The 27,597-nt window shown below is 33.1% G+C and overlaps 1 protein-coding gene across 6 annotated transcripts in view; it reads right to left on the reverse strand.

Moving 5' to 3' along the window:
- DPYD (dihydropyrimidine dehydrogenase) overlaps window positions 1-27,597 on the reverse strand; it is a 966,631-nt gene that overhangs the window by 703,599 nt on the left and 235,435 nt on the right. For 5 of the 6 annotated variants that reach the window (XM_034653966.1, XM_034653962.1, XM_034653963.1 and 2 more), the window contains 3 exons: window positions 23,704-23,900; window positions 17,061-17,142; window positions 7,623-7,710 (listed from right to left, as the gene is read on the reverse strand). In XM_034653966.1, coding sequence (XP_034509857.1) covers window positions 7,623-7,710; window positions 17,061-17,142; window positions 23,704-23,900 — 367 coding nt within the window. Of the gene's footprint in view, window positions 1-6,572; window positions 6,670-7,622; window positions 7,711-17,060; window positions 17,143-23,703; window positions 23,901-27,597 lie in introns of those variants that run through there. The other variant, XM_019795121.2, reaches the window with a different exon arrangement.

The following is a 27,597-nucleotide window of genomic DNA, read 5'->3' on the forward strand; positions in this document are numbered from 1 at the left end:
ATGTACAATATTCTAGGAATTCTACCAGCAGAAAAAAACCACTTAAAAAAATGGATTTTCTTATATCACTGTCTTCATCATACAATGCTTATTACTTATTAAACACCCTCAAGCAAATAACATTGCCTTTACCAAAATGCTCAAAGACAATACCTAATATTCAGCACAAAAGTGTAATACTTAATGTAATGACAAGGTATAAATATAAGAATGACATGAACTGTAACATTTAGAATTTAATTCATTGTCTTTGAGTAAGTAACAGAACCACGAACATGTCTTTGCATTTTGTAAAAAAAAGAGAGAGAGATAAGAAGATTCTTGGAAAGATCCATGAATTAAAAAAAAAAGCTAAATGATCATATAGTTTCAGGCTTTTCAAGAATTATTACATTGTTTTTCACTTCTTCCATTGTTTCTCTTTTCTTTTTATTCTTCCAATTATTTTATTTCAAAAAATGTTACTGATGTTATACTATATTCATGTTACAAAATGGGCTAAACTATAAAATATAATTTTAAAAACTAATCCTTGCTCTCAAAGGTTTTTAATATACTGTGTTTGTGTGTGGGGCAAGGGAGTGGATATATGCACACAACCAAAAATAATAAAAGGAAAACTATATTCAGTTCTATAAATGACGTAGAAAACATTTTGCTATATGTGAACACAGAATAAACATTTATCTCAGCAGGATGAGTATGAATGTCTTATGTAAGAAGTGGCATTTGAGATGAATATTGTAAGTATTGGCTTTACCATATGGAGACAGACTAAAAAATTTTCTCAGTAAAGACAAGACTATGAGCCAAGATATAATGACGGAAGAGTACAGGTTACTTTTGAGGGATGTCTAGATATCTGGTGGCAAGAAAGATCTATAAAGTAGTAGATTTAAGGCCAAAGGGGTAGACTTGGACAGCTATTGTAGCCTGTTGAAAGTTATACAAAGAAAATTCGACTTATTCTGAATGCAGTGACAGCCACTAAAAATATTTGAGACATTTACAGCTTGTTTTTAAGAAGTGTTACCTGATGTGGAAAGTTTTTCATATTAGAGTACCATATTCCTAAGAGAAGCAGAGTAATTTTGAGGAACAGAGATAACCATCATAGGGACCAGGATTATTCTGTCACGATTAGCATCGTCTCCTAATATAATCAAACTATTCAGGAATCAATAGCAGCTTAGTGAGCTTGAAATTGAAACAAGGACATTTTAAAGAAAATAAACTTTTCTGTTTATCTTCATGATATGGGCTCAAAGAACTCCAGTTCCATTTATTCAGGTGTCTCTAAAGAGATACCACCAATATTTTCTCAGATTTTTTTTCCCTTTCTATACTTGTAAAATTCACCAGTCCCTATTACCTGCTTCTGCAGATGAAGATGCACTTTCTATAGATATGTTAATATGATCAAAGAATAATTGCCCTACATCTATTTTCTCTCCTTCTGGGGGCTTTGCTTGAACTCATTAAATGATGATTTAATGAACTCTCAGCTGGAATTCTATTTCCCTCATTTCTGAATTCTTGGGAGCCATCTCACAATTATACCTGAGTACTTATAAGTGACACTAGATTAGACAATATTACAAATTTTAAAAAAGTGGATTGTCAAAATGCCTTTTTATTTTTCTTAAAATTAAATCAGGTTTATTACTTTAAAATAATCTATGTAACTGTGCACAATCCCTAAACAACTTCAGTTTTCATCTGTGGTCAGAAGAGGGTGGTCTAAAAACCTTATTCAATTTTCTGCTAAATAAATAGAAAGTACACATGATTGTGTACAATTTAGAAACTCCTGATTAAGAAACTAATTAAGAAAAACTTTTACAGAGAAGAATTCTGGCTCTAAGAAGGCACAAGAGATTTAACTAAAGGCCACAATGTAGCAAATTTAATACCACAGTTTCTCAATGGACTTTCTTAATTGTAATTATCTCTTCTTCAGCTGTTAAAATATTTGAGAATCATCATATTTAAAAAAATAATATTTTCTTATGGTAACTGGGGAAAAAAGCCAACTGGTGGTAACAGTAAGAAAAGTGAGGCTAAATATAAAAAATAATTCTTCCAGAGTATGAGGTTCCCCTGTTCATGATCCTTAAACTGGGCGACTCAATATAGGCAGGTGTCATCAGATAACTTGTTGGCTTTCAGCCACTGTGTCTGTAACAGCTTTTGATGTTGAAATTTGGATGTTTGCATTTGTTACATTTTTCCTACTTTTTCTATAAAATCAACTTTCCATGTTTTAGTTGCATTTACTAGTTTCCTTTACGCTTTCTTAATCTTTATTTTCTTATCCACTTAAGGGCCATTTTAAGAGTTAATGGCATAGATTATATTAAAAGTGGAAGGAAAAAATGAATTGGGCATGGAATATTTTAACTATTACTGCTACTACTACCAATATCACTACCATCAATGTCATTAATCCCACTTAGTTCATTTATAGTTTAATACCAATTTTATAATAATGTAATATCTGCTTTCCCCTAGGTTTGGTCAATATTATAACACACCCCCAAACTGCCAACACGTTTCAATATCCTATCAATTTATTTTGGCAAATAGTTAAAACAATTCCATTAAAAATCAATATTTAAAAAATACTTATAGATTTCCTAGTATGTGGCAGGCATTTTTCTAGGTACTGCAGATCTATGAACAAAGCAGACAGAACATTCAGCCTGCAAGAATTTGACTTCTAATGGCTAAAATAAACATGTAACTAGCCAATTATAATACAGAGAAGTAAGTGTTATAATAAAGTATAAAGTTTAGTCTGGACATTCAGAAAGGGAACAAGAAAATAGTGGTGTGAGAATTAGCGTGAGGAAGCAGCTTCATTTATCTAGACTAAAGAGTGAGGGTAGGGGTGGATCATTAGAAGAGTACTACATGAAGTAGAAAAAGGAACATGTAGGCTAACAACTTAAAAAGAAAATAATGACAGCTGTAGGTCCAGGCAACACCATGTCCAAATATTGAGAATAAAATTTTTAGATGAGGTAAAACTGAAACAGTTCAAAATGGCTGAAACACACAATTTAATGAGTAAAGGGACTGGAGACATAGCTGTTGACCAAACCATGAAGAGCTTTGAAAGTCTTATTTTAAGGAGTTTCTCCACTATCCCAAAGGAAATAGGAAGCTATGGCAAAGAAGAGGGTTTAATGAGGGAGTGGCATCATGAGATCTCATTTTAGAAAGATCATTATTTCTGTTTTAAGGATAATGATGTCTGGGGAAATTGGTTAGGAGGTCCAGTATCAGTAAGGGTGGGGAATGGTATAGTGAGAAGTGAATTCAAGAGAAATCTTTGGGGTAGATACAAATTTAAGCATCTCATGGTGAGACAGGGACTATTTATATCTATAATATCTTCCTGAGGTTCTGGCTCCCTTTGCGTCTATTGTGATTGCAATAATGGATTTTACTATTATTTCTTCTGTAGTCTTCTCTCCCAAGTATTAAAAACAGAAATTCAGAAAAAACAAAAAACGAAAACCAAAAAACCTCATCAGGAGAATATACAAAGTTTTCCCATTTATCTGAGGGTGTCTATGGATGTTCTTTCCCTTACATGTTTGTTTAATCTTTTCACCACTGCTATGTTTTGTGAGAATACCAGAGATAAATTACTGTAAAAGGGAAAAAACATGGGCTCCTCTGCAACAAAGGCTAAAGATTCAACTCTTCAGTCATCTAGAACAGATATTCTAAAATCTGACTCTAGAATAGAATCACCCAAAGAACTTAAAAGAAATAAAATAAAAAAAAACTATACTCATGTCCAGCACACTCTGACCACATCCCACTCCTCAAATTATATACTAATTGTTCTGTTTGAATCTCTTATAATCTTCCTGATTGAAATTAAAATTAAGCTAAAAACTGAATTTGATTTCTTTGTATTTTTAATTCTTAGCACAGTGCCTAGAACACTGCAGTCATTAAATACTTATATAATTCACTCATCAGCTACTTATTGATAGGTGTTGGGCATGCTATGGGAAAAGGCAATTAGTACTTCAGGGTCTTTACAACACAAATCAGTGGCTTTCAAACACTATTAACCCACATTTAAAAAAATACATTTTTTAATATGCAAAGTACATGCACAAGCACATACACCAAAAACAAATACGCACTAAACTGAAAACATTTTTCACAAATTAACACTTACCTAACAATGAGCAACACACTTAGATATTTTCTATTCTTTTGTGTTGATTTTTGTAAAAAAAAAAAAAAAAGGAATGATGGCTGTAATTCATCATATTGATACCAATACCAACCAAAGAGAACCACTAAATACTTTGAAAAAGCCTTGCACAGTGGACGTTCTAACTCTATTTCTGAACATTGACAGTAACACACTCTGCAAGTGCTTTTATAAAAAAAAAAAAAAACACCAAAATTTTAGTCTTTTAAGAAACCCCAATTGTCTCAAAATAACTCATTCCACTTAGAAAAAGATACAGAGCTTTGTATCACTTATCTTTATTTCACTTAGAAGAAACTAAAACTAAAAGGATGTAAGTCTTACAAAGATGTATATTCAATGTGATGATTTCTTTGTGGACTCTGTTAGCATTAGTTAGGGAAAAACCTAAAAGCGAGCAACTTTTCAACAGCAATAACATAAATATTATTAAAAATCAGGAAACATGAGAATATATTTTTGTTAAGGCAATGGATTTATCAAGCTGTCCTTGATAAGTCATATTTAATACATATTAATACAAAATAAAGCCTTTTTTCTTATAGATTGGACAGTACTTATAAATATAGAAGATCTATAAATAGTATTCCCAACTACAGAAGGAGAAAATACTCCATTTTCATTAAGTGACCTATGTAAGCACTAAAGAGTGAATTCTTTGCTATTCGGTGTTTTATTAAGCTCCCTGAATAAGGAATCCAAGTGTCAAATACCAATGATGATGCACACCTAAGGCAGAGAGACCTTTATTTCTTTTCACTCTCTATTTTTATCATAAACCCCCTTCTCTATAGTAATTGAAGTTTAATGGGGGCATATGCCCACCCAGGTAGAGACTATATTTCACAACATCCTCTGTTGCTAGGCATGTTTATGTGACCAGGCTGTGGACAATGAGATAAAAACAAAACAGATATGTGCAACTTCTGGGTCATAAACTTAGAAGGAAAGGAGCTCCTTTCCTTACTTCCCATTCTTGTTAGCAGGAATGCGGGTAGAGTGGCTACCTATTGTCCAGGATGGAAGTCAACTGTTGAGGATGGTTCACACTGTTAGATGAGAGAGACTAAACATATATCTTGTTTAAACTTCATTTTCCTTTCTAAAAGTGGCCAAACCTATATTCTAAATAATATAGAAGTCCTATTCCAAAATTGACTTCTCCAAACTGAGTGGAAAAAGGTAGATGAAGTGTGTGAAGTTTACTTACAATACAGAAGCATGGTTAATGAACAAAAGCATGTAAGGATGTGAGGCTGTCCAAATAACAGGCAGTTATATGGTAACAGAAAGGTCATAAATTCCCAACTTGGCAATCAAGAGTGTCAAATAAACAATTCCTGTAGGTAACACTACTTGTCTTCTATAGACAAAAGCTTTTTTTTTTTTTTTGACAAGATGAAACTTTCTTGTATATATTTCATATAAAACACTGAAATAGAACATAACTGCATTCTACACATCACTACACCAAAATGTCAAAAGATTCACTTCCCAGCGTGAAAATGCACAGCAACATAAATATGAAAGGACTCCACATTTTAAATGCAGCATTCACACCTCGGTGCAGAGTGACATGGAGTATTGTGAACGGATGTGTCATTATCAAATAACATATGTAAGGAGGTTTAATGGAATGAAATAAAAACAAATTAAAACATTATTGATTCCAAAACATAGAAGATATTTCTATGGCTAAAATCACTCAGACCGTTAAACTATTTAATTTTTCCAAATTTTTGTTATAATTTGATTATGCAATTAATTTGGAGATATTTCAACATATTATTTATTTGGCCCCTATCTCTCCAGTACAGAGATTCTTTGTACACAACATTCGTAGAGATCACAAAACTGCATTAGCATATACTATTCCATTAACGGAAAACCTATCTTTTCTGTACAACTGCTGTAGGAAACAACAATGGTGAATTACAAATAGCTATTTGAAAACATGACCAAAGTTTCATACCAATTGCCTCACTACATTTTCCATTCAATATTCACAAAGCGTCTTTGAACCTGTACTTATTGAAAGTAACAGCAACTTACTGATCCAAAATTGCCGGTATTAGTAGAATATACTTCATAGACGCCTGACATTTCTTTATGTTATTTCTTGTATGTTAATTTACCATACAAATGTAATGTTGAAAGTAAAACTAAATTTGGTGTAGTGCCTTTAACAATGAAACCTATGAAAATATCAGACCTTTTCTCCTTCCTATTCTTGATCTACACAGTGATTATTGTACTTAAATGAAGATAATATAGAGAAATAGCGATGACGTGGAACTCAAGTTCCTGAAGGGAAGGATGTTCAACACAGACATTTAGAAGCTAGAAGCTAGAGTGAAATTTATTTTCCTCTCCATAAGAAGTGACATAAACGGAGTGACAGAGATGGTCTTAGACTTGGTAGCAATTACCTAGGAAGAGAATACATGGCATCCTGATAAGAAAAATTGAGCGGGCTAAGAAGGACTCCTGATAATTTCACTCTAGATATGCTCTGAATAAGGACAGCCCCAGAAAAAATGTTACCCAGTGTGTGATCACTTAAAGAAGTGCAAGAGTTCGTCTCATGTAGCTTTATTACTTAGCTATTCACATTTAAGAAGTGTGAACTGTAGGAAAGACAAACTGCAAGACAAGAGGATGATGGACTGACTCAGTTTGTATGCCATAACTGACCCCAGAATGGGGACATGAAAGAATGAATACAAAGCTCATGAGACAAAGACTAAGTTAAATCAACTCTTTGCTCTCTCTGGTCTTTCAGGAAAACAGTAGTGGATGGAAAAAAAAATGTTAAGACAACTCAATCTGTGGGATATATAGACAAAACATGTAGCCATGATACACATGAAGTGCCTTACAGCTCGACATTGTCCATATGACTTCCAGAAGTATGATTAAACATCTTAAAAATTCAGCTAAATATGAAAAGTCTTTAGGAAATTTTGGGAAAAAATGAAAGGAACAAATGAAACCCAAGCCAATTCTGTCCTTTATTAACTATTTAGCCAACTGGTTTTATCAGAAAGAGAAAGCTACTCCATCTAGACATCGTTTGACCCAAATTCTGAGCTTCCACGGCATTACTTGAAAAACGTCTTGTGTCTTAGAGATGTTCTCTGGTAATGATGGCATGGGAGAGAGTGGGAAATTTAAAAATGGTTCTGCCAAAGTCTATCCATCATGAAGGTGAGACAACACAGTTACTTATAAATAGAAAACTTTCTTCAGCCATTCATTCCCATCTGCTCCCTGAACAGATACAACTTCTATTGTGGAAATGTCTGCAGGCACTTATGCTGGACACCGTCGGGAAATTTTTAAAAAATTACAAAGAAAAAATATTTAAAAGCAAGCTACTCACCTATTCCAATGAAAGCAGCTTTGTACCCTTCTTCTTTCAAAGTGCTAAGAGTCATTTCATTTGCTGAAAGGCTTTTGCCACAAATTATCTATAAGAAAAAAAGTGGCAATAATGATATTTTGGCATTTGATTAATTAAAACTTTAACATCAAAAAGAACAGAAACTCAATATATAAAAAATTCCATATACATGTGGACATATTTTTGTCTTTTAGTATACAGGCTTACATATACAAAACAGTATCTAAATAGAACACTAACACACCTTGCTTAAGGACTAAATGCAGTTTTGCCTTTTAATGAAGTAGAAGAAAAGCTAGTGTATTTATTTATTTATTTTTTAAGATTTTATTTATTTATTTGACAGAGATAGAGACAGCCAGTGAGAGAGGGAACACAAGCAGGGGGAGTGGGAGAGGAAGAAGCAGGCTCACAGCAGAGGAGCCTGATGTGGGGCTCAATCCCATAACGCCGGGATCACGCCCTGAGCCGAAGGCAGACGCTTAACCGCTGTGCCACCCAGGCGCCCCAAAAGCTAGTGTATTTAAAATCAAGTCAGTAAACTTTCAAAGCTTGAAAAATATGTTCAAGGTACTATGTGGGGCACTTTAAACAATAAAATGATAAATGAGACACAATTTCTGCCTCAATGTATAATGAAGATCTGTGCAGAAGATGTACATAAATAAATATAATATAAAACAAAGTGTGATCACCACGTGTCTACAGGAATTCAAGAGGACAGAGCAATTCAGTATGGCTGGGTTCACAGGATGAGAATAAAGAGAGGTAGCAGGATTTTAATAGGGCTTTTTAAAATAATAGATAGAATTTTGATAGAGGACATTGTCCAGGGAAGAAGAATAGAGTTGGGAGGCAGAGGGTAGGCACCACTATTAAAAGTCATGATACATTGTTCAGTTCCCAGGCATGAGCCAATTTTCAGATCTGGAACCTTCTAACTGCAGAGGGTGGCCACGTCCCCAGGAAGAAGGAACATGCAACATCCTGCCAAATTAATACTGTAATGATTCCCTTAGTCCCCCTCCAAAGGGAACTATGGCCATTTACCCTGGTGACTAAACACTGGGAAAGGGGGAATAATCACAGGTTTCAGGGACATGGGACACAGATTCTTCACTGACATTGATACATAGAGATGCAAGAGTGGGAAACTGCAGGGAAAAGGTAAAAAATGGACCCTGGTAAAATTCTGGCTCATAGTGGGACCACTGAGATCATAGCCCCAGGTTGTGATTATTCCCCCAGTATTCAACTGCATAAGCAAAATTGCTATACTTGTCAGTTGAAGTAATCCCCACATTGGGTCGCTTGCTGATCTGTGCAGTAAGAACTATAACAGCTGCAATAATTGGGAAGGCCAGAGAACTTCTAAAACCCTAGTTGTGAGAGTAAATCAAACACACTACCATATCCTGGGGGTGGGTAGGATGGGGAGAGATGGTGGTGGTCCACGTTATATTTCTCTGTAATTCACAGTCTGGCCCCTAACTGAGACCAGATGATTCCCGAAGAATAACTGTAAACTACCCCAGGCTCAACCAAAGAGTACCCCTGATTGCAGTTTCTGTGACAGATGTGGTATTATTGCTAAAGCAGATTAATAAGGCCACAGGTACACTGCATGGGGTATACTTTTCCATCCCGCTTCTGAGAAAAAGGAATCAGAAACAGTTCACATTCACAGGGGAAAGATAAGAATATTCATTTACAGTTTTGCCTCAGGACTATGTCGACTCTCTCCTGTAATAATATATGTAATCTGAAACTATCTGGCCACCCCACAGATCATCACGGTGACCCCATTACATTGAGAACACCAGGCAGGCTGGACAGCATGAGCAAGAGGTGGCCAGCATTCTGGAGACTTTGTTAAGACACATGCACTGAGAGGGCAGACAATGAATCCTAAGATCAAGGACTAGCCACTTAAGTGAAGTTTAGGTGTCTACTTGTCAGGTGTGTGGCAGTATATCCTCCCGAAAGTAAAATATTTTCTTGTAATTTTGTTCTCATTTACTACCATAGAGAAGGAAGGGTAACACTTGGTAGGCTTCTTTGGGTTCTGAAGATTAGCATATTCTTAAAAACAAAAGCCTCGAAACTGAATCATAGAGAAAGAACAAATTTTACCCATGAAACAATAATTGAAAATAACCTGTACAGAGTACTTAACTAAGTGCAAGGCTCTCTTCTAAATACTGCATATATGGACTCATTTAATCCTCACAATTAGCCTTATGAAGTGGCATTGGTATCCTCATTTGACAGATGATAATTCTAAGGAACAAGAGGGCTTAGACAACCTTTGTCAAGGTTGCATATATAGTCTAACTGCAGAGCCAGCATGAGTAACAGCTATGCTCTTATGTTTCTGATAAAAGGAGAATGAAACGCAGAATTGGCACCATCTTCAAAGGCACAGAAAAACATATTACATGTGAAGACCTACTGAAAGTGTAATGTTTCTGGAATATGAAGGACAAAACAAAGAATAGTAAGAGAAAGTAGGAGAAGATGATGTCTGGGGTTGTATTATAAAGGGCCATTTTGTTCTCCTAAAATACTAATTCTACTTTTATATTGGGTGATAGAATAAGTGTTTGAAAGTTTGTAAGCAGAGGACAAAAAGGTGAGATTAATAACTAACATTCAGAACTCTCACACATATCAAATAGTATAGAACAAATTAAAACATCAAGTAAACATGTACTATTAAATGTGCGTTATAGTATCAAATAATGTGTACTTATATTAGAATTAGTAGAATTAAACACTCCTAAATGTATCTAATACCGAAGTTTCTGAATTTCAATTTATACTAATTTTTAAAGAATAGATTTTCTCTTATTAAATTATTTCTAATCACAAAGATAGAAAGTTCTGTTTATTTTATGAAACAAATAACCTTATTTTATTGCAAATACATAATAAAGGCAAGATATAAAAGAAAACTATAGATCCAAACATTACAAATAAAGTTTTAGCAAACAGAATAAAAATGAAATTTCTAAAGTTGAGGAGTGGAATGCCCTGCTGATGGGCTAATTCATGGAAGTGATCCTCAGAATCCCTGACTTTAGGTTTAGTCTATCTACTGCCTCAGCAAACAGATTCAGGAAAGACCCTCATCCTTCCTGAGGTGATGTGTGTGTACAGAAGTTTAGTTTGGAAGTGGCACTATGTGATTTATCAAATGAAAACAAAGACATCCCAATCCTTCCACTCTAGTAGAGTGAACATGTTTGAGTTTATAATGTACAGGAAAGAAGTACAGATATTTCATATTTCTACAGCCTGTTTCCACCTTAGTAGCCAATAGTATGCAATTAGGGAAGACCAAAAAAAAACACAAACAAACCAAAAACGTTGAATTATACTTTAGTGTATTGGAAACTGGAAAGACAAGGAGCTTGACTCTTGGTGTTAATATACTGGGACTGGGACCAGGAAGACTTTTCCACACTGTGAACGGACATTGTGAGAAAGATGGATAATAGCCATCATTGAGCAGCAGCTCCAATATGGAAATGACACAGAGTAATAATAACAAAATTCAGCGGAGTGATAGGCATCAGGACTCTTCTCTGTCTGTGCTGGGGAATCCAGTCAAATTTCCCTTTTCTAAAAGCCTCAGACTCCCAAACATTTGTCATCTAATCAATAACTCTCAGAAAGAACAAGGAGAAAGATTCTTTGACAAAAAAAGTTAGAATTTTGCTTACATTATGCCTTGGGATATTGAGCGGAAATGTGTAACATGTAACTAAAACTAGTATAAAACAAACACATATATCGGAAACATTCCTGTGGCTGATATACTATGAAATCCTAATATTATTTGTTAAGTAGATATGATGCTAGAAAAATACCACATGGTGGGCATTTTGTTTGTGTTTTTGTTCCTTTTATTTGTCTGTACTTCTATATATGTAATAGTTTTTCATCTTGATTTTCTTAAACAGGGATTACAACATATATTGTACCTTCCTCTAGTGGCTTTAGTAATATAGGACGGAGTACTCAAGCTTCTAGCTAAATTCAGAGTAAATTCACTCCACTTCAAGCTCAGTATAAGAATTCCTACTATCCCAATATAAGGGCTAAATATAGGAAGCCCTGAGCCAAAGTTCCATCTAATATCCCCTTCGGGACTTCATGGAACTTTCTTTACACTTCCACAATATGTCTTCATATATATTTTTGTAAGGTAGATAAAGGTTTACAACTTTTTTTTTTTTTGAGTGTAACTCCTTCTTCAAAGAAAATATATGATACCCATTATTTAAAAATACAGATAACAATGTACATGCTCTTCACAATTTTGATAGAATATTTGGCTAAACAGATAAAATATTTCCAGAATCTCTAAGATAGGAGATCAGATGGAAGAATTTTAAAAATAATATTTAGCCTTCTTTAGACACAAAAATTATTTTGTCAGCTATTGATATACACATTTCCCTCCTTCTGGTAGAGTTATGATATGATTTTATATTAGTTTTCCAAAAACATGCTATAGTAGTAGAAATGCTTCAAATAACTATAATAAGAAACAAGATGATGTGGAGAGGTTATCATGAACAAGATCTGAGTTAGGTATTTTTACTCAAATTATGAAGCAGAAGACATGCCTAGTAATTACAAATTAAGTTCAATTAATTTCTATCAAAATATTTTGAGAAATGTCAAATATAAAAATATTTAGAAAAAATACAAGATGTTAATGCAGATTTATACTTTTAGCTTTCAATAATGAAGTCATAAGAAATACTGTAAAGATTGAAACAAAAATATTTCTATCCACCTAGTCCCTGAATAGCAAAACAAACCAAAAAAGAGTATTTAATCTAAAAGTTAGTGACACTGTCTAACACAAATATCGTTAAGAGACTTTGTTAAAGTCTGCTAGGGTTACAAATAATTTTCAGTGGTCTATATTAAAACTTTTATTATAAAATAAAGAGATTTTATTAAAAAATATAGCTAAGTCACTATTTCTTCTAAAGAATAAACAATTTTATTATACAAGATCCTTTGAAGCAAAAGAAACTGAGTATACTTGAGAAATTAAAAAGTGTATATTCTGCAGATAAGTAGAATAAAAAACAAAATTTTGAAGTCTATCATGAGAATACATGAGCAAATAAAAATATTACCTTGAACAATTCTGTGTAAAACTAAAAAACAAAACAAAACTATAATTATTCAAGAAAGATAACAATAATATACTAATGAAAACATATAGATGCTGACAAGGGTTTATTCAAAAAGAAATTAATAATTTAAAATGGTTTCATTATTCAACCTAGAAAAATAAAAAGTAAGTATACAACTCAACACATTAAAAAAGAATAAATAAGTGTAAGGTTAGCAGGAAGAAAGAATTAATAAATATAAAATCCGCAATTAGAGAGTAAGAAAACATAAAACTGTAATAAAGAATACATTAACTAGAGAAAGTACTACCTATTCTTATCAAGAAAAAAAGCTTAAAAAATACAATGTATAAGTTTAGAAATGCAAAAGCAAATATAATCAGAAGCATAGGTGAGATATTTCTATTGTATAGTGGATAACATGTTTAAATCTATGCTAATTAATCCAAAAGTCTCAGTGAAACAATTTTTTTTCTAGGAAATACATATTGGCCACATTGACATGAGAATGAAATCGGTGAAAAGACTGATAACGATACTAAAAAAAAAAAAAAAAAAAAAAGTCAGGGGCACCTGGCTGGCTCGGTTGGTGGAGGTCTAGATCTTGGGTTGTGAGTTTATGCCCCACATTTGGTATAGAGATTACTAAATAAACTTTAAAACAAAATTTTTTAAAAAAAGGTCAAAGTTCCATCTCTCATGAAAAGGCTTTGAGGTCAGAAAAACAAAAATTTTCAAATTTAGTAAAATAGGTAAGTCTCAGGGCAATATTCTTACCAACAAGAAAATAATGAAATGCTGGGAAATTTATTTTTATAAGGCTACCATAATTTATTACTAAAAACTCACAAAGATAACAAATACAAATAAAGAAAGCAAACAAAAACAGGCTTTCAGTAGATTTCAAACTCTGCAAGGACAGCAATGGCATTTGACTATCCCCTGCCTCTTTCCAGTTTTAATATCAATTACATAAATAAATGTAGGAAAAAGAAAATCTATAAAAAGACTAACGGAGCAAATGCACATGTACAGATATAATAAAACAATACAAAAGTGGACACATTCCAGAATGCAAAGGTTTATATAATTCAATATGCTAACCAAACATAAGGTTTTTTAAATGGCATTTAAAAAATTTAATGCCCTTTCCCCATTAAAATAAAAAGTAAATAAAATTTTAATATTCTAAGTCTAGAAAAATAAAATGTCTGTTCAATATGATTAAAAATGTTACCTCAAAGACAAAAAAAGATGCCATGTATTAACACTCTTTTATAACATACTAGAGATTCCAGCCAATGAAATAGTGGAAGAAAAATATATAATGTACAAATAGAGAGAAGATAAAGGTCTCATTTTTTTTTTTACAATATCTGACTTGAAAAATTTAAAAATACTAAATTAAGAAGAACCAATCTATCAAGGTATTAGATATGAAATAAATTATTCAACAGGAAATTTAACTAAGAACATAGTTCGCAGTAGAGATGAATTAAACTTGGCTTTGGGTATGATGAGTTTATGTTATTTGAATGACAGATGTGCTCACTAAACTACTAATAATATAGGACTAGAGTGTGGGGCTCCTGGGTGGTTCAGTCAGTTAAGCGTCTGACTCTTGGTTTTGGCTCAGGCCTTGATCTCAGGGTGGTGAGACTGAGCCTCAAGGCAGGCCCCATGCTCAGCAGGGATTCTACTTGGGATTTTCTCCCTGTCCCCTTCCCTCTCTGACCATTTGTGCTCTCTCACTCTCTTGTCTCTCTCTCTCTTTAAGATCAGTAAATCTTTAAAAAAAAAAAAAAAAAGAGAGAGAGAGAGAGAGAATATAGGACTGGAGTTTGAAAGGATGGTTTTATTTATTTATTTATTTATTTATTTATTTATTTATTTATTTTAATAATAATTTTTCTTATGTTATGTTAGTCACCATACAGTGCATCCTTAGTTTTGGATGTAGTGTTCCATGATTCATTATCTGTGTATAACACCCAGTCCTCCATGCAATATGTGCCCTCCTTAATACCCATCACCGAAAGGATGGTTTTAGAATAGTCCTTATCATACTGCTTGGCAAAAGTAATTTCTCAATTATTACCTGTTGTATAAATGAAACAAAACTATTAGAAAGAAAAATTGAATAATACTAAGATAATGCTAGACCATGAAATCCAAAAAAGCATGCATGCATACATATATACAGACAGACACATACACACACATACATGAGAATGTCATATGCTGCACAGGAGTCAAACGGAATGAACCTAGAGCAAAAATTCACTTCATGGCCAGGAAATCATTGTAGACTTAAAAATATAAAGTAAGTTGAGAAGTAGAAACAGAGGGACATTAAGAAGAATCTGGTGAGGAGAAAAAGGAAGTAATAAGTACAGACCTTTTTAAAACATGCATCTTCTTATGGCTAAAGTTGTAAGTCAAAAAAGCTGCAAGTATCCTATCAGTAGATACAAGTCCTCAAAGCTGAAAAGAATCCCATTGCTATCTCTCCGCATAATTATACATACAATTCAATTTTTACAAAGCAAGTGTTAATACATATCTCTTTCTCATCTTAAAACAACCTGAGAGGTGTACAAGATAATATTAACCTCCTTTTTAATTTAGGTTCCAATTTTTTCTTGATAATATAATAAATTGACAAGGTTTAAAAATCAAATGTACAAAATGGTAACCAATTCTTCCCACACCTTCCCAAAATCAATCTTACGCTATCAGATTCTTCTCCTTCCAGAGATATTCTCTGCATATATAAGCAGATAAGTTTATATTTTACAAAAATGGTAGTACACACTTTTACCTTTGAACAGATACTGACCAAATCTAGGGATACTCCTTGACTTTGTCAAAGTTATCTGACTATAAAATTAAAAAGTTGCATGACTAAAGCTGAAATGTATATTTTTCTGGCACTCAGTACATTCACTGTTACTATGCCCTTGATGGGTTTCCTAATGAGAGTAATGGGTATGGCCTAATTTATGCAGTATATCTGGTACTGCAAAAATTGAATGTGATTTTGCAATTACTTATAAGATAAATTTAGAAGTGCTTTAAATTAATTTCTGATTCATCTTCAATTGGTACTAACACCCAGTATATTAGTTTACACTTAATATATTAGTTTGAAGTCCCAATAAATATTTTCCTTATTTAATGAGATTTAGGTAGGAAATTGTATTCAGAATGAAAGACATTTAAAGAACACTTTTCAGAATATATTTTTAAAAAGCAAATAACCATCCTTAAATGATCTATATTGAACACTATTTTTGAACGCCAAGCTTTCATAAAGTTGTGCTCATTTGTTCTGTGTACTTCCTTGCTATACAGCGTTTTGTTTAGTGATTATGTGTAAATGCTTCATCCCAACCACTGCCAAACAAAATGTAATTAAAAGTGTAAAAGCACAAAGAATTGTTTTGAGTGTTTCCCCTTCTGATTATTTTAGTTTTTATTTCTAAATGCAAGAGCCCCAAGTTTGTTAATCACTTTTCAAAATATATTTTGCATGCACTTACAGAATGTATTATGTAAATCACAGTACTTTATTAATATACTGTGTATATCTACTATATATAATTAACATTTTGGAAACAAAAATAGCAATATGTTCAAATGAAGAGCCAGAGTGTAATACTCCTAATTAATAGAAAGGAATAGGAATAGCTACAGACAAATTCTGAAAGTATAAATGTTAACTTCTGACCTTCTTTAAAAGAACATTTATTTCACAAAACAATGAGAAACACAAAGCTGTTGCTTTCTACCCTGCTGATTTGCTGCTTATGTTAAGAAAGGATTATCACATTAACACTACCGACACGATGCATATAATAAATAAAATAAACCTCTGTAAGAAATTATGGTCCAAATTGTGAAATACAAATGTTTCAGAATGCACACAACTTGCATGAAAAAAATGTGATTAAAGAAACCAAATCCTTCTATTAGCTGCAGTGAACCCCTAAAGCAATTTAGGAATTTGTTTCTTACAGACAATTAATCACATGCAGGCGTGCCAGATGAGAACTATTGATTGCCCTTTTCCAGGCTAGTGGCATTCAGACAGTAGACAGACAAATGCCCTAAGCAAGGAGAAGCATCTTTCTGCTTCTGCCTGGTGTAGCTTTTAATTGTTCTTTCCTAAAATGTGTGACATTTTGTTGTTAATCTTTACTGTAGAGCTTTCTCCTTTCTCTTTGAGCAATACACATGTGTTATGTTTTTCATTTACCTTTACACCAAGGTCCTTCATAAGCTCGATCTCAAAATTCACTGCATCATATGGTAGCCGGAACTGAGGAATTTCAGAGATACTGGGGGGAAAAAAAGAAAAGAAAAAGAAACATTTGTGGAAAAAATCACTAATCTTTAAAAAAAATGCAACATGTCTATACTGATCAGTATTAAAGGAATAAGCACCTTTCCTAAGAGTATTTTCATATCACAGGAGTGTGAGAACATCCAAATTTTACATGCATGACATAATATTATATGAACAACAGTAGAAATAGTAGCAAATGATATGAAAATAAATATAAACAATGGAAAACAAATAATAAACAGACCACTGCCCAAAAGCAACTCCAACACTTTTAAGTTTATTAAAGTATTTAGTTGAATTATCTACTAATAATCCTATGAATTCCTAAGAAAACAAAATCTTAAAAACACAAAAATTGGATGAAACTATTTTTAGTGTTAAACATACATTTACACATATACATATATATTCTACAAATACACCACTAGCTTGTTCAAATTCAAATCTGAACTTTGTATTACCATGCTATTTAGGATATTATGGGATTGGTTCTATGTGATCTATAGAACACTTTATATAGTAAACCAATCTTCTTCTATTAAAGCAGTAGGTGTTCCAAAAGGATACAGTCATTAAAAAGTAATCCTATTTAATATCAGTGCTCACTGTTTACACGCTGTTTGCTCTTAAAAAAATGAGTCCTAAAATATAATCATTTCAGTAGTGTAATAGTTTATAGAGTATCCAAGTTAAGGGCAAATAACTCTTCAATGTTTTATAAGCAAAAAAAAGGCTATGCATGTTCATGAACATATAGTAATTCATTTATCCAGTTATCTACGTATTCAATAAGCATTTACAAAGCGCCAGACACAGCATTAGCTTCAGTGACTTGATGGTGAATTTTATCAAATTCCCACTTTTATTATACTCTCCTTTTTGTGGGGAAAGTAACATAAACAGATAATTACAATAGAATGCAGTACATGCAATGACAGAGATATACCCAGGGATTATGGAGATAAATTTGTAAAATAAATAAATAATTATTAAAGATGAGCCTAATGGATCATTCAGTGCCAAGTCTTCCAAAGTGCACATGCAGATTTTTCATTCTTTGGTGACTTAAGAACTTAACCATTCAATTAATTCTCATGCATAAAGCATTTGCAAGATACCAGGTTCAGTGCTACAGAAAATGCAACGTATTATTAAACAGTATAAAATCAATGCCCTACACTAAAGGAGCTTTCCATTTAGTTAGGACATAAGATTATATTTAAGAGTAAATTTGGGCCTAAGTCAGGGATAAAAATCTCTTAAGTTGACTTGTGGACTCTAGCCACACTATCTTGAAGTCATCATAATGCTCTGGGCAACACAGAGAGGCCTTTGTAGGGTACTGGAGGTGAAGATGGATAGTTGTAATTGTGACATATTTTATTCAATAATGGTTGAGGTCAGCAGACAGAAGGGACAGATATACACTTACACAGTACTGTTTGACAAATGTAAAATACCAATGTGAACAAGAGTGTTTCAAAGGAGGGGAGGCTTATTATGGGATGAGATAATCAGGTAAGTGAAATGTGACAAATGATCAACTTTCAGTTAAGTGGAGAAGAGGGAAGGCATTAGAGAACAAATAAGATGACAAGGAGGAGGAACAGAAAGGGGAGGAAGAAAAAAGTGTGCATACTGTGTTGAGGGAATGGCAAATGAAGCAGAGCGGTTCTGTCAGGAGTCTTTCGCAGGAACACCACAGCCCTACAGTCAGATTCTCTGACTGATTTCTTCCTTATTTCAGAGCTTTAAATGCTATCTACATGTAATAAATCTCACACTTTTATCCTCAGACCTAAATTCCGAGACCTTTATGTTCACTTGGATGTCTAATAGGTATCTCAGATTCATCATACCCCAAACTAAACTTTGGGTCCTCCAACCTAACACTCATTTTATGAGTTACTCAGGCTCCAAATCCCATCATCTCTATTCCCTTACCAGCATAATTCCAAACCCGGGTGTAGGCCATAAGGGTGGGTACTGAGTTAGACTATTTAGAACAGTTGTAAGACTGATTAAAATAAACCTGTTTTGTATTTTCACCATGAGCTGCTCTCAACGATGTCACTGATATTCTAAAGTCTGTCTCCCCGCCCTCCCCCAAAAATTTGGTAGATCTAAATTCTAAATAATCACTACGGTTGCTGCAGAATTCTAGTTATATGTGTATAAGCTTTAAATTTTATTACCCATTCTTCAATAAACATTGAGCTCTACAAGGAAGTTAATGTGGAAATTCCAGTCAAACAGTAGCCACAGTTGCAGGCTGACTCAGCTATAAGCGTTCCTTTCTCCAATTGCCCTTAAGCGGCATGTGTCTCCACCCCTCACTATTGCATTTCTAATGCTTAAACGGTTGATTTGGAATTGATAAAATTATAGACATGACACAATATGAATTACTTCAACTCTGTAATTTTGGGCAACTATGAGGAGTTTTTGTGTTTCAAATTAAAATAGCAAAACCATGTGAATTATATCTTTAATATTGAAATTATTTCAATTGTCAACGTCTTGTTTTATAGGAATGAATCAAAATTTTTATTACTGATTATTACATGATTCTTTTTGAAAATAACTTTACTGCATAGACTAGACAATAAGCATGCTTTAAAAAAAAATCTATTCCAGGCATCAAATGTACTAGGTACACATCACTAAACTTTAGCCATTTAAAAGAAAAACAAACAAACAACTAATGCATTTACCATCACCTGACATATTCTAAATTTGGTTTACTGTTTGTTATTGTCTGCCTCCTATCACTAGAGTGTAACCCCCATGAGAACAAGTGCTTTGCTCTGTCTACTTGTGAGCTCTAGTGCCTGAGAAAATGATCAGCACATAGGAGATCAATAAATATTGAAGGGAGAATGGAAGGGAGGATGGGAGGAAGGGAGGGAGGAAAAAGGCAGGTAATATCAGGTCATGGCTTTCTGTGCCAAGCTAGATCCACTGTCTCCTACATTACAAGGAGCTATATAATCAGATTTGGAAAACGAGAAAAATGAATTTGAAAAAGACAAATCAGGAAGCAAAGAGAACCATTCGGAGGCTACACTGTAGTGGTGAGATGTTAGGGGCATAGAACTGAAAGGGGTAAAAGGGCATTTTAAAAAGTATTCACAATATATAAATTGCCAGGATACTAAAGAGTAGAGCAAATAATTCCCATATGTCTTGGTGATGCCATCCACTGAGACAGTAAACTCAAGAAGAGGAGCAATATTGGTATGGTGAAGTTTATAAGAGGAGATGTCCAGTATATGAATGTGTGGCCAGGACAGAGAGAGGTTAGGACAGATACAGATTTTTAAATAATTTGTATGTAAGTGGTAACTGAAACACTGAGAGTACATGAGGTCATTGGCAAGACTACATGGTGAGAAAGGGGATAAATGAATGAAAGACAGACTTTGATTGGAAGTATTACTTCCCAAGTTTGTTGCGTTGAAAGAAATTTTTCTTGTGGCAACTGTAAATCCTTTAGCACTGTCAGTGGAGTGTCAGAAAACCTAAAAACAACAATCCCAAACAAAACAAAACAAAACAAAAACTTTCTTCCATGTTCATGTTTCTTTCAAGTAAATGGAATTGACCTTAACAACAACCTCCCATTCTTTTCAGGTCACAATTCCCATACTTTAATAGAGCTCTGCTTCTATGTATTACGGCACAGGTATCACACTTTAAATTTGTGTTACATCATATATTCTCCCAAAATATTTCCTATTGGCATAACTATTTCACCTAAATCCCATTTTCTTTATTGTGAATCAATATGAAATGCAACAGACATAGTGAAAATATTTGAAATAACTAAAGCAAAGGAAACAATTGCTCTGACTATCCTACATAACAAAAATGTCATAGTTCATGTATGTTAATTTTTATAAGGAAAAAACAAAATCAAAAGTATATATATATATATATATATATATATATATATATATGCAAACTTACAGTCTGTTAATACCATCTTTATTTCTCTTTGTTACCATAATATCAAGCCCTTAACCTTTTTAAACTCATGTCCTGAAAAAAGAAGCCACAGTGGGAGGAAGCAAAACTACTGATTGTTTTAATATTGTCGCCATGTCAAAAAAATCAATCCTGTTCAATGCAATAGGGATTAAGTCCTTGCTATCTTTCACCAACTCTGGTGATTTTTTTTAAAAAAGTGGTTGTGATACTAATTCAGCAGGGATAAAAGAATCTGTTTGGATGCAAAGGAGAAGGAAAGATAAAACCTGACATCACCTCTTTAAGCAATTGATTTCAAATACAAAGCTAATTTAATCTTTTTTAGCCACCTTGAAGATACAAGAGAATGAGAGGCATCTGTAAGTGAGAAAATAAATTAACAGGAAAAGGTTGTGGCTGTAATGCTGGCTAAATGCCAGTGTCAGTTTTTATAATCCTGTAACAGTGGCACATGATGCCTCTTCCATGGGACTGTCCAAACAAGGCTGATTCAACATTTCATATTGTCCCTAGCTACTGGGAACATTCAAAGGCAAAGGGAAGAAAATAAATAAAAAAAGAATTTTTAAAAGTGTTTGATCATTAATCCAGGAGAATCTGTCCCACTAGAAAATGCTCGGCAAATATATAAAAATACACAAGTTTAGTGTTAGTTTATATGATTTAGAAATGCCTGTTCTGCATTTGAGTTACAAAGAGACGGAGATGCTAGCAACCATAATAATCTCCCAAAATTGTCCACACAGAATAATTCACAAACAGGACTTGCTCCATTTTAGGCTTCTTGTGAAAATGCAATTAAGGGCAAAAAGATTTTTCCTAGACTACTAGGGTATACGACAATTAAGTTCATATTTTTTAAATGAGCTCACGTATTCATTGATGTGTATAATTGAAAAAAATGTACAATGCTTATACATATGTTCCTAATAGATTATGTTTTTCCTAATTAATAAAGCTGTGGTAAAACACTATTAAAAAGATAGTCCAAATCATTCCAGCAAAATAATATATTAGGTATTTACATTCCAGGAATATATAAAAAAAAACTTTATAAAATATGTGTAATCCCTTAAAACTCAGTGGTGAAATGTCAATACAGAAAAAAAATAATTATCTCTTGAAAATCAGGTTATTTTTTCTTCAGTTTACGCTTCAGATCCTCTTTAATAGGTTTTCCTATTAGATGAGACCTTGGCTTGATGATTCAGTCAAATAGTTTTATATTAATGCAAGCTTATCTTGGGTTTAGCATATAGTCATTTGACCAATATTGAAATTTTATGATTATTGACACAATTTTATAGGTTTCATAAAATATAAAAAACATAAGGACAAATTTTAGTCACAATTTGATTAAATGTATCCCCTATGATGTTTAAATCTGATAAATTTACTTTGAGAATAGTTCAGTAGCATTACTCTTAAATGCTAAGTACAACATATATGCCCAAATGACAGTATTTTATAATTCATAATTTTCTGATGCAAGATGACATATTTATGAAAAATACCAATAAATTAAGTAATATTATTAACTTCCCACCCAAATTCTTTCTCATTTTTACATCAAATGTTTTAAGCAATATCCAGTACCTACTTATAATAAATTTTATTTCATTCTAATCACAAATGTAATATATGTTCACTAAAGAGCTCTATCTACTTTAAATAAAGCAAACTGCTTCACCCAATTTATTTTTTTAAATATTTATTTATTTATTTTAGAGAGAGTATAGGGGGGAGAGGCCGAAGGAGAGGGAGAGAGAGAATCTCAAGCAGAGACTCTGCTGAGTGTAGAGCCCAAGGTCGGGCTCAATCTTAGGACCCCGCAATCATAACCCAAGCCCAAATCAAGTCAAATGATTAATCAACTGAGCCACCCAGGTGCCCTGTCCTACCTAATTGCTAAGTGTAGTTTGAATATCTCAAAGTTACTGATACAAAGTAAGTATTTTTCATTTCAATGAATGAATCTTCATAGGAATAAAAGACTGTGACTGACTCCTGATTTAACCATAGTGATGCGAATAATATCAAGTATTAGTAAGGAAAACTGCATAAATGTACATTAAAATGCAACAATTTTAGTAGACTCTGCAATAATTTTAATCAAATACAAAACTTAAGAGACTTTAAACTCAAAATATGTAAGCAGGACAACATGTCTATGTGCACAACAAAATGAATTGTCCAAGTCTATAGAACTAGGTTTTTCCCATCTCTAATTTCTATAATTTTCAGATATATCTCCATTAAAGGACAGATTCACAGGGATGAAATGAGTTTTTATATGACTGGTTTCTCCATCCATAAAATATTTTGCTGAGATTCATCTTAAATTCATAGAACTAGACAGAGAAATTTTTAAATAAATATTGCTTAATGCCAACTGAATATTTAAAGTGAATAATGAAATCAAAATTGAGCATTTGGAAAAAGAACATTTAAACTACCATCTGTGGGCTTGAAGTTCCTATATGATTATGAACCAACAATATTCATAATTGTTTTACCCCATCCTTTTTGATACTATAAACATGAAAAAAAATGTAGGCATTACCTTAAACCACCAACATATTCTTGCTTTTCAAAGATAGTGATGTCAGAGTAGCCTAATCGAGCCAAAAAGGAAGCACAACTTATACTTGCAGGCCCAGCACCAAAAAGAGCAATCTTTGCAGAATAGGCTTCAGGCATTTTTTCTGGAGGAGGCAGAGAAGGATTCCGAATTTGTGTGATATTCATTGCTTTGAACACCTGTGGAGAAATCAATTGCCATGGTTAAAAATTGTAAACTAACTTTTATATTCTCAAACATATATTGATGTTTCAAATGCATTAGTGTTTTAAATAGAAATAGGGAGTGCATTTTCAGTATTAATATGTTATAATTAGAAGTTGTGTTGGGTCAAGTAGATGACATCCTGTACTTGACTCTTTCTCAATCTTTGGAATTCCTTTCTGGGGTCACACCTCCTATAAGAAACATTTTGGCTCACTTTACTTACACTCACCTCTAGGCCAAGTTAAGTGCTTCTTCTCTGAGATCCTACAGTATATGTTGTATGCCTCCAACATAACCAGTTACCAATGTTTCTGTGTCATGTTTCCATGTTAGTCAATAGAACATTTGTTCCTTGAATCAGAGAACATATCATTTATAAACACACACACACACACACACACACACACACACACACACACACATAACTCACTAACTGCATGCTTTAGGTATTTAAAAAATCATTACCATTGTACTACCAGCAGTTAGCACTAACCTGGCACATAGAAAACATTCAGTAAATAATTTGTTGACATCTGCTTCTGATTATTATAGATTAGCTTTTGAAGAATAATTTTTAAACATATTTTGGAAGCACTGAAGAGCTACCTGAAGTAATAAGCCAGACTGAAGGGGCCAAGATCTCAGAAAAAAGAGAGAAGCAGAGAACTGAAAGGAGAGTTCCGGAGTTACTTCTACCCTGAGGGAATCAACCATCTCATAGCAGAAGGAGGAAGGCTATGAATCTTGTAGAGGACCACAGCTCGCAAGAGATTTTGGCGATTTCCTAGGACTACAGAGACACAGGGTGCGGGGAATGTAAGAAACCAGAAATCAGAAGCAGAAGAAAGTGCAGAAAAGTGAGCTTAATTCTTAAACTGCATAGGGTGAAAGGCTAAGAATCTAAACAGAAAATCTCTGTAAAGAAGAGGGGAACTTTCTGTACTCTGATGGTCCAGAGGAAACAAAAATGAGTGTAGTAATAGCTACAGAAGGAAGAACCCTACCAAACAATCGTCTGAAGTACTTGGAGAGCTACACTCTACAAGTGGGACAAACCAGAGGTAGAAAAGCAGCACGAATCAGCTCAGCCATCATGAATGAAGGTGATTATTAGTCCACACTGTATTTATTTACAAAATGATAGGATGGACCTTCTGTGGAGGATAATAAGTCAACCACAGCATTTATAAATGTTCATATACAAGGCCTGGTTCTTGGTTAAAAAAAAAAAAAGCCTAGGTTTGCCAATAACTAAGAACTAAAAATTGCTAAGAAATAAAAAAACAGAGAGATGCATACAAAATCCAGTAATTGTAGTCACCAAACATAGATTTTTAAATAACAAGGATTAATATGTTCAAAAACTACATAATAAGAACATGAACTTTACCAGGAAACTGGAATTTGTAAAAAGATAAAAGAAATACAAGAAGAAAAAAAAGTGAAAATTGAAAAAAAAAAAACCCACACACATGTATTTAACAACAGATGGGACAGGTGAGCAAAAAAGGACAAGCAAACTAAAGATGGGTCAGTAATAATGATCTAGACCAGCGCATAAATAGCAAACAGGAAGGAAAATACAGGAAGAAAAAAACAAAAACAATAACAACAAACAAAACTGAGACAAAAAGACAACATATACAGAGCTAATATATACATAATTGGGATCATAAAAGGAGAGCAGAAAAAATGAGACAATAGTGATATTTCAGGAGAACAGATCAAGAACTTCTCCAAACTAATAAAAGACATGAAGGCAAGAAGTTCTAAAACCTTTAAAAAAGTAGATATAAAGAAACTCATGCAGACCACAGTAAAATTGCTATGAACCAAAGTAATAAAAAGAAAGCATTGAAAACAACCAAAAAACAAAGACACAGTACTGTCAACAAGCAACAAAAAAGGGCTGAAAGCTTTCCTCTCAAAAGAATTGATGGAAGACAGAAGACAATGAAATGGTATTTTTTTGAGCAGTGAAAGAAAACATCTTCTACCTGGAATTCTATTCAGAAGGAAAGTATCCTTCAAACGTGAAGGCAAATAAAGACATTTGCAGGGATATTTGTTGGCAACAATAAAAGACATACTGAAAAGTAATAAAGACATTTCTTCAGGAAGAAAGCACATCACAGATAGAAACACAGAAATACAGGAAGGCATAAAGGACACTGAGAATTATAAATACATGAGTAAATGAAAAGGAGACTGACTATATAGAAAATAATAATGTCACATGGAGTTTATTATAAATGAAGACTGTAATACATGATAAAGGTATCAGAGGCTAAATTGAGTGAAAGTGCACTGGATCATAACATTGTCTAGGAAGTGGTAAAAAATACTAATATTTATTAGGCTGTAATCAATTTAGGATGCATGTTGTATGTCTACAGTAACTACTAAAAGAAGAGTAAAAGAATATTTAATAGATAAGTTGTTGAGGGGAAAGTAGAATTTTAAAAAATTCTTTATTAATACAAAAGAAATAAATGGGCGAAAATTAATGCAATAGTTGGGTGGAGGGTGAGAGTAGAAGAGGAAAAAATAAGTAGTAAGATAGTGAATATAAATACACACAGGTGAGTATTTACATTACATATAAGTGGATTAAAATTGCAATTAAAAGATTAAGATTATAAAAGATATAAACCTTAAGCATAAGGACATAGAAAGGATGCAAAAAGCTATTCTATGCAAATAGTGACCAAAAGAAAGCGGTATAGGTATACCACTTGTATCAGACAAATTAGACTTTAAGGGAAAATTTATTACTAAAGTTAAATAATAGTAAAATGTCAATCTGCCAGCAAGATTTTCAATTTTAAGTTATAGGCACCTAATAACAATTTCAAAATCTATAAAGAGAAGTACAATTAAAAGTGGGAAAAATGAATCAACATTTTCTATTTTCTTCTCATCAAAACTTGACTGTCAATAGAAGTGGCCTATGAACAAATACACATATTAAAGCTTAATTATGTAATACTTAATAGATTACCTCACAAGGTTATCTGCATTTAATAGGTAAGTCAGGCAAAGGGAGTTTTCCTTGGGAATGAGGAATCAGGGAGATAGGGCTTGATGTTTTTCTTGAATTCCTACCCTATACATCACCAACTACTCAGAATAAACTAAAGTCATTCAAAATATTTAAAGAATAACCAAATTATCTCCCTTAAAAATTAGAGATGGGGCACCTGGGTGGCACTGTCATTTAAGCATCTGATTCTTTGTTTTGGCTTAGGTCATGATCTCAGGGTGGTGAGATCAAGCTCTACATTAGGCTACATGCTCAGCATGGAGTCTGCTCAAGATCCTCTCTTCCTCTGTCTCTGCCCCTCCCCACTGCTTTCTCTTTCCCTCTCTCCTGAATAGATAAATCTTAAAAAAAAAAAAAAAAAAGAATTAAAGAGATTATTATCAACACAACCTAATTACAATTATATATATAATTATATGTGTGTGTGTGTATATATATATATATATATATATATAATAAGAGATTATAATCAACACGATTATTACTACATGACCTAATAAGGTAGTCTAAGCTAAATGGCCCTCACAAATGTCCCCACAGCATTTTGTCCTTTTTATCCTAATACCTTATCACATTTTACTGGTTTACTTATCAGGTTCTTCCCTTAGACAATACGATCTCTAAAT

This window comes from Ailuropoda melanoleuca, chromosome 2, assembly GCF_002007445.2.
Source record: "Ailuropoda melanoleuca isolate Jingjing chromosome 2, ASM200744v2, whole genome shotgun sequence".
Taxonomy (NCBI): Eukaryota; Metazoa; Chordata; class Mammalia; order Carnivora; family Ursidae; genus Ailuropoda; species Ailuropoda melanoleuca.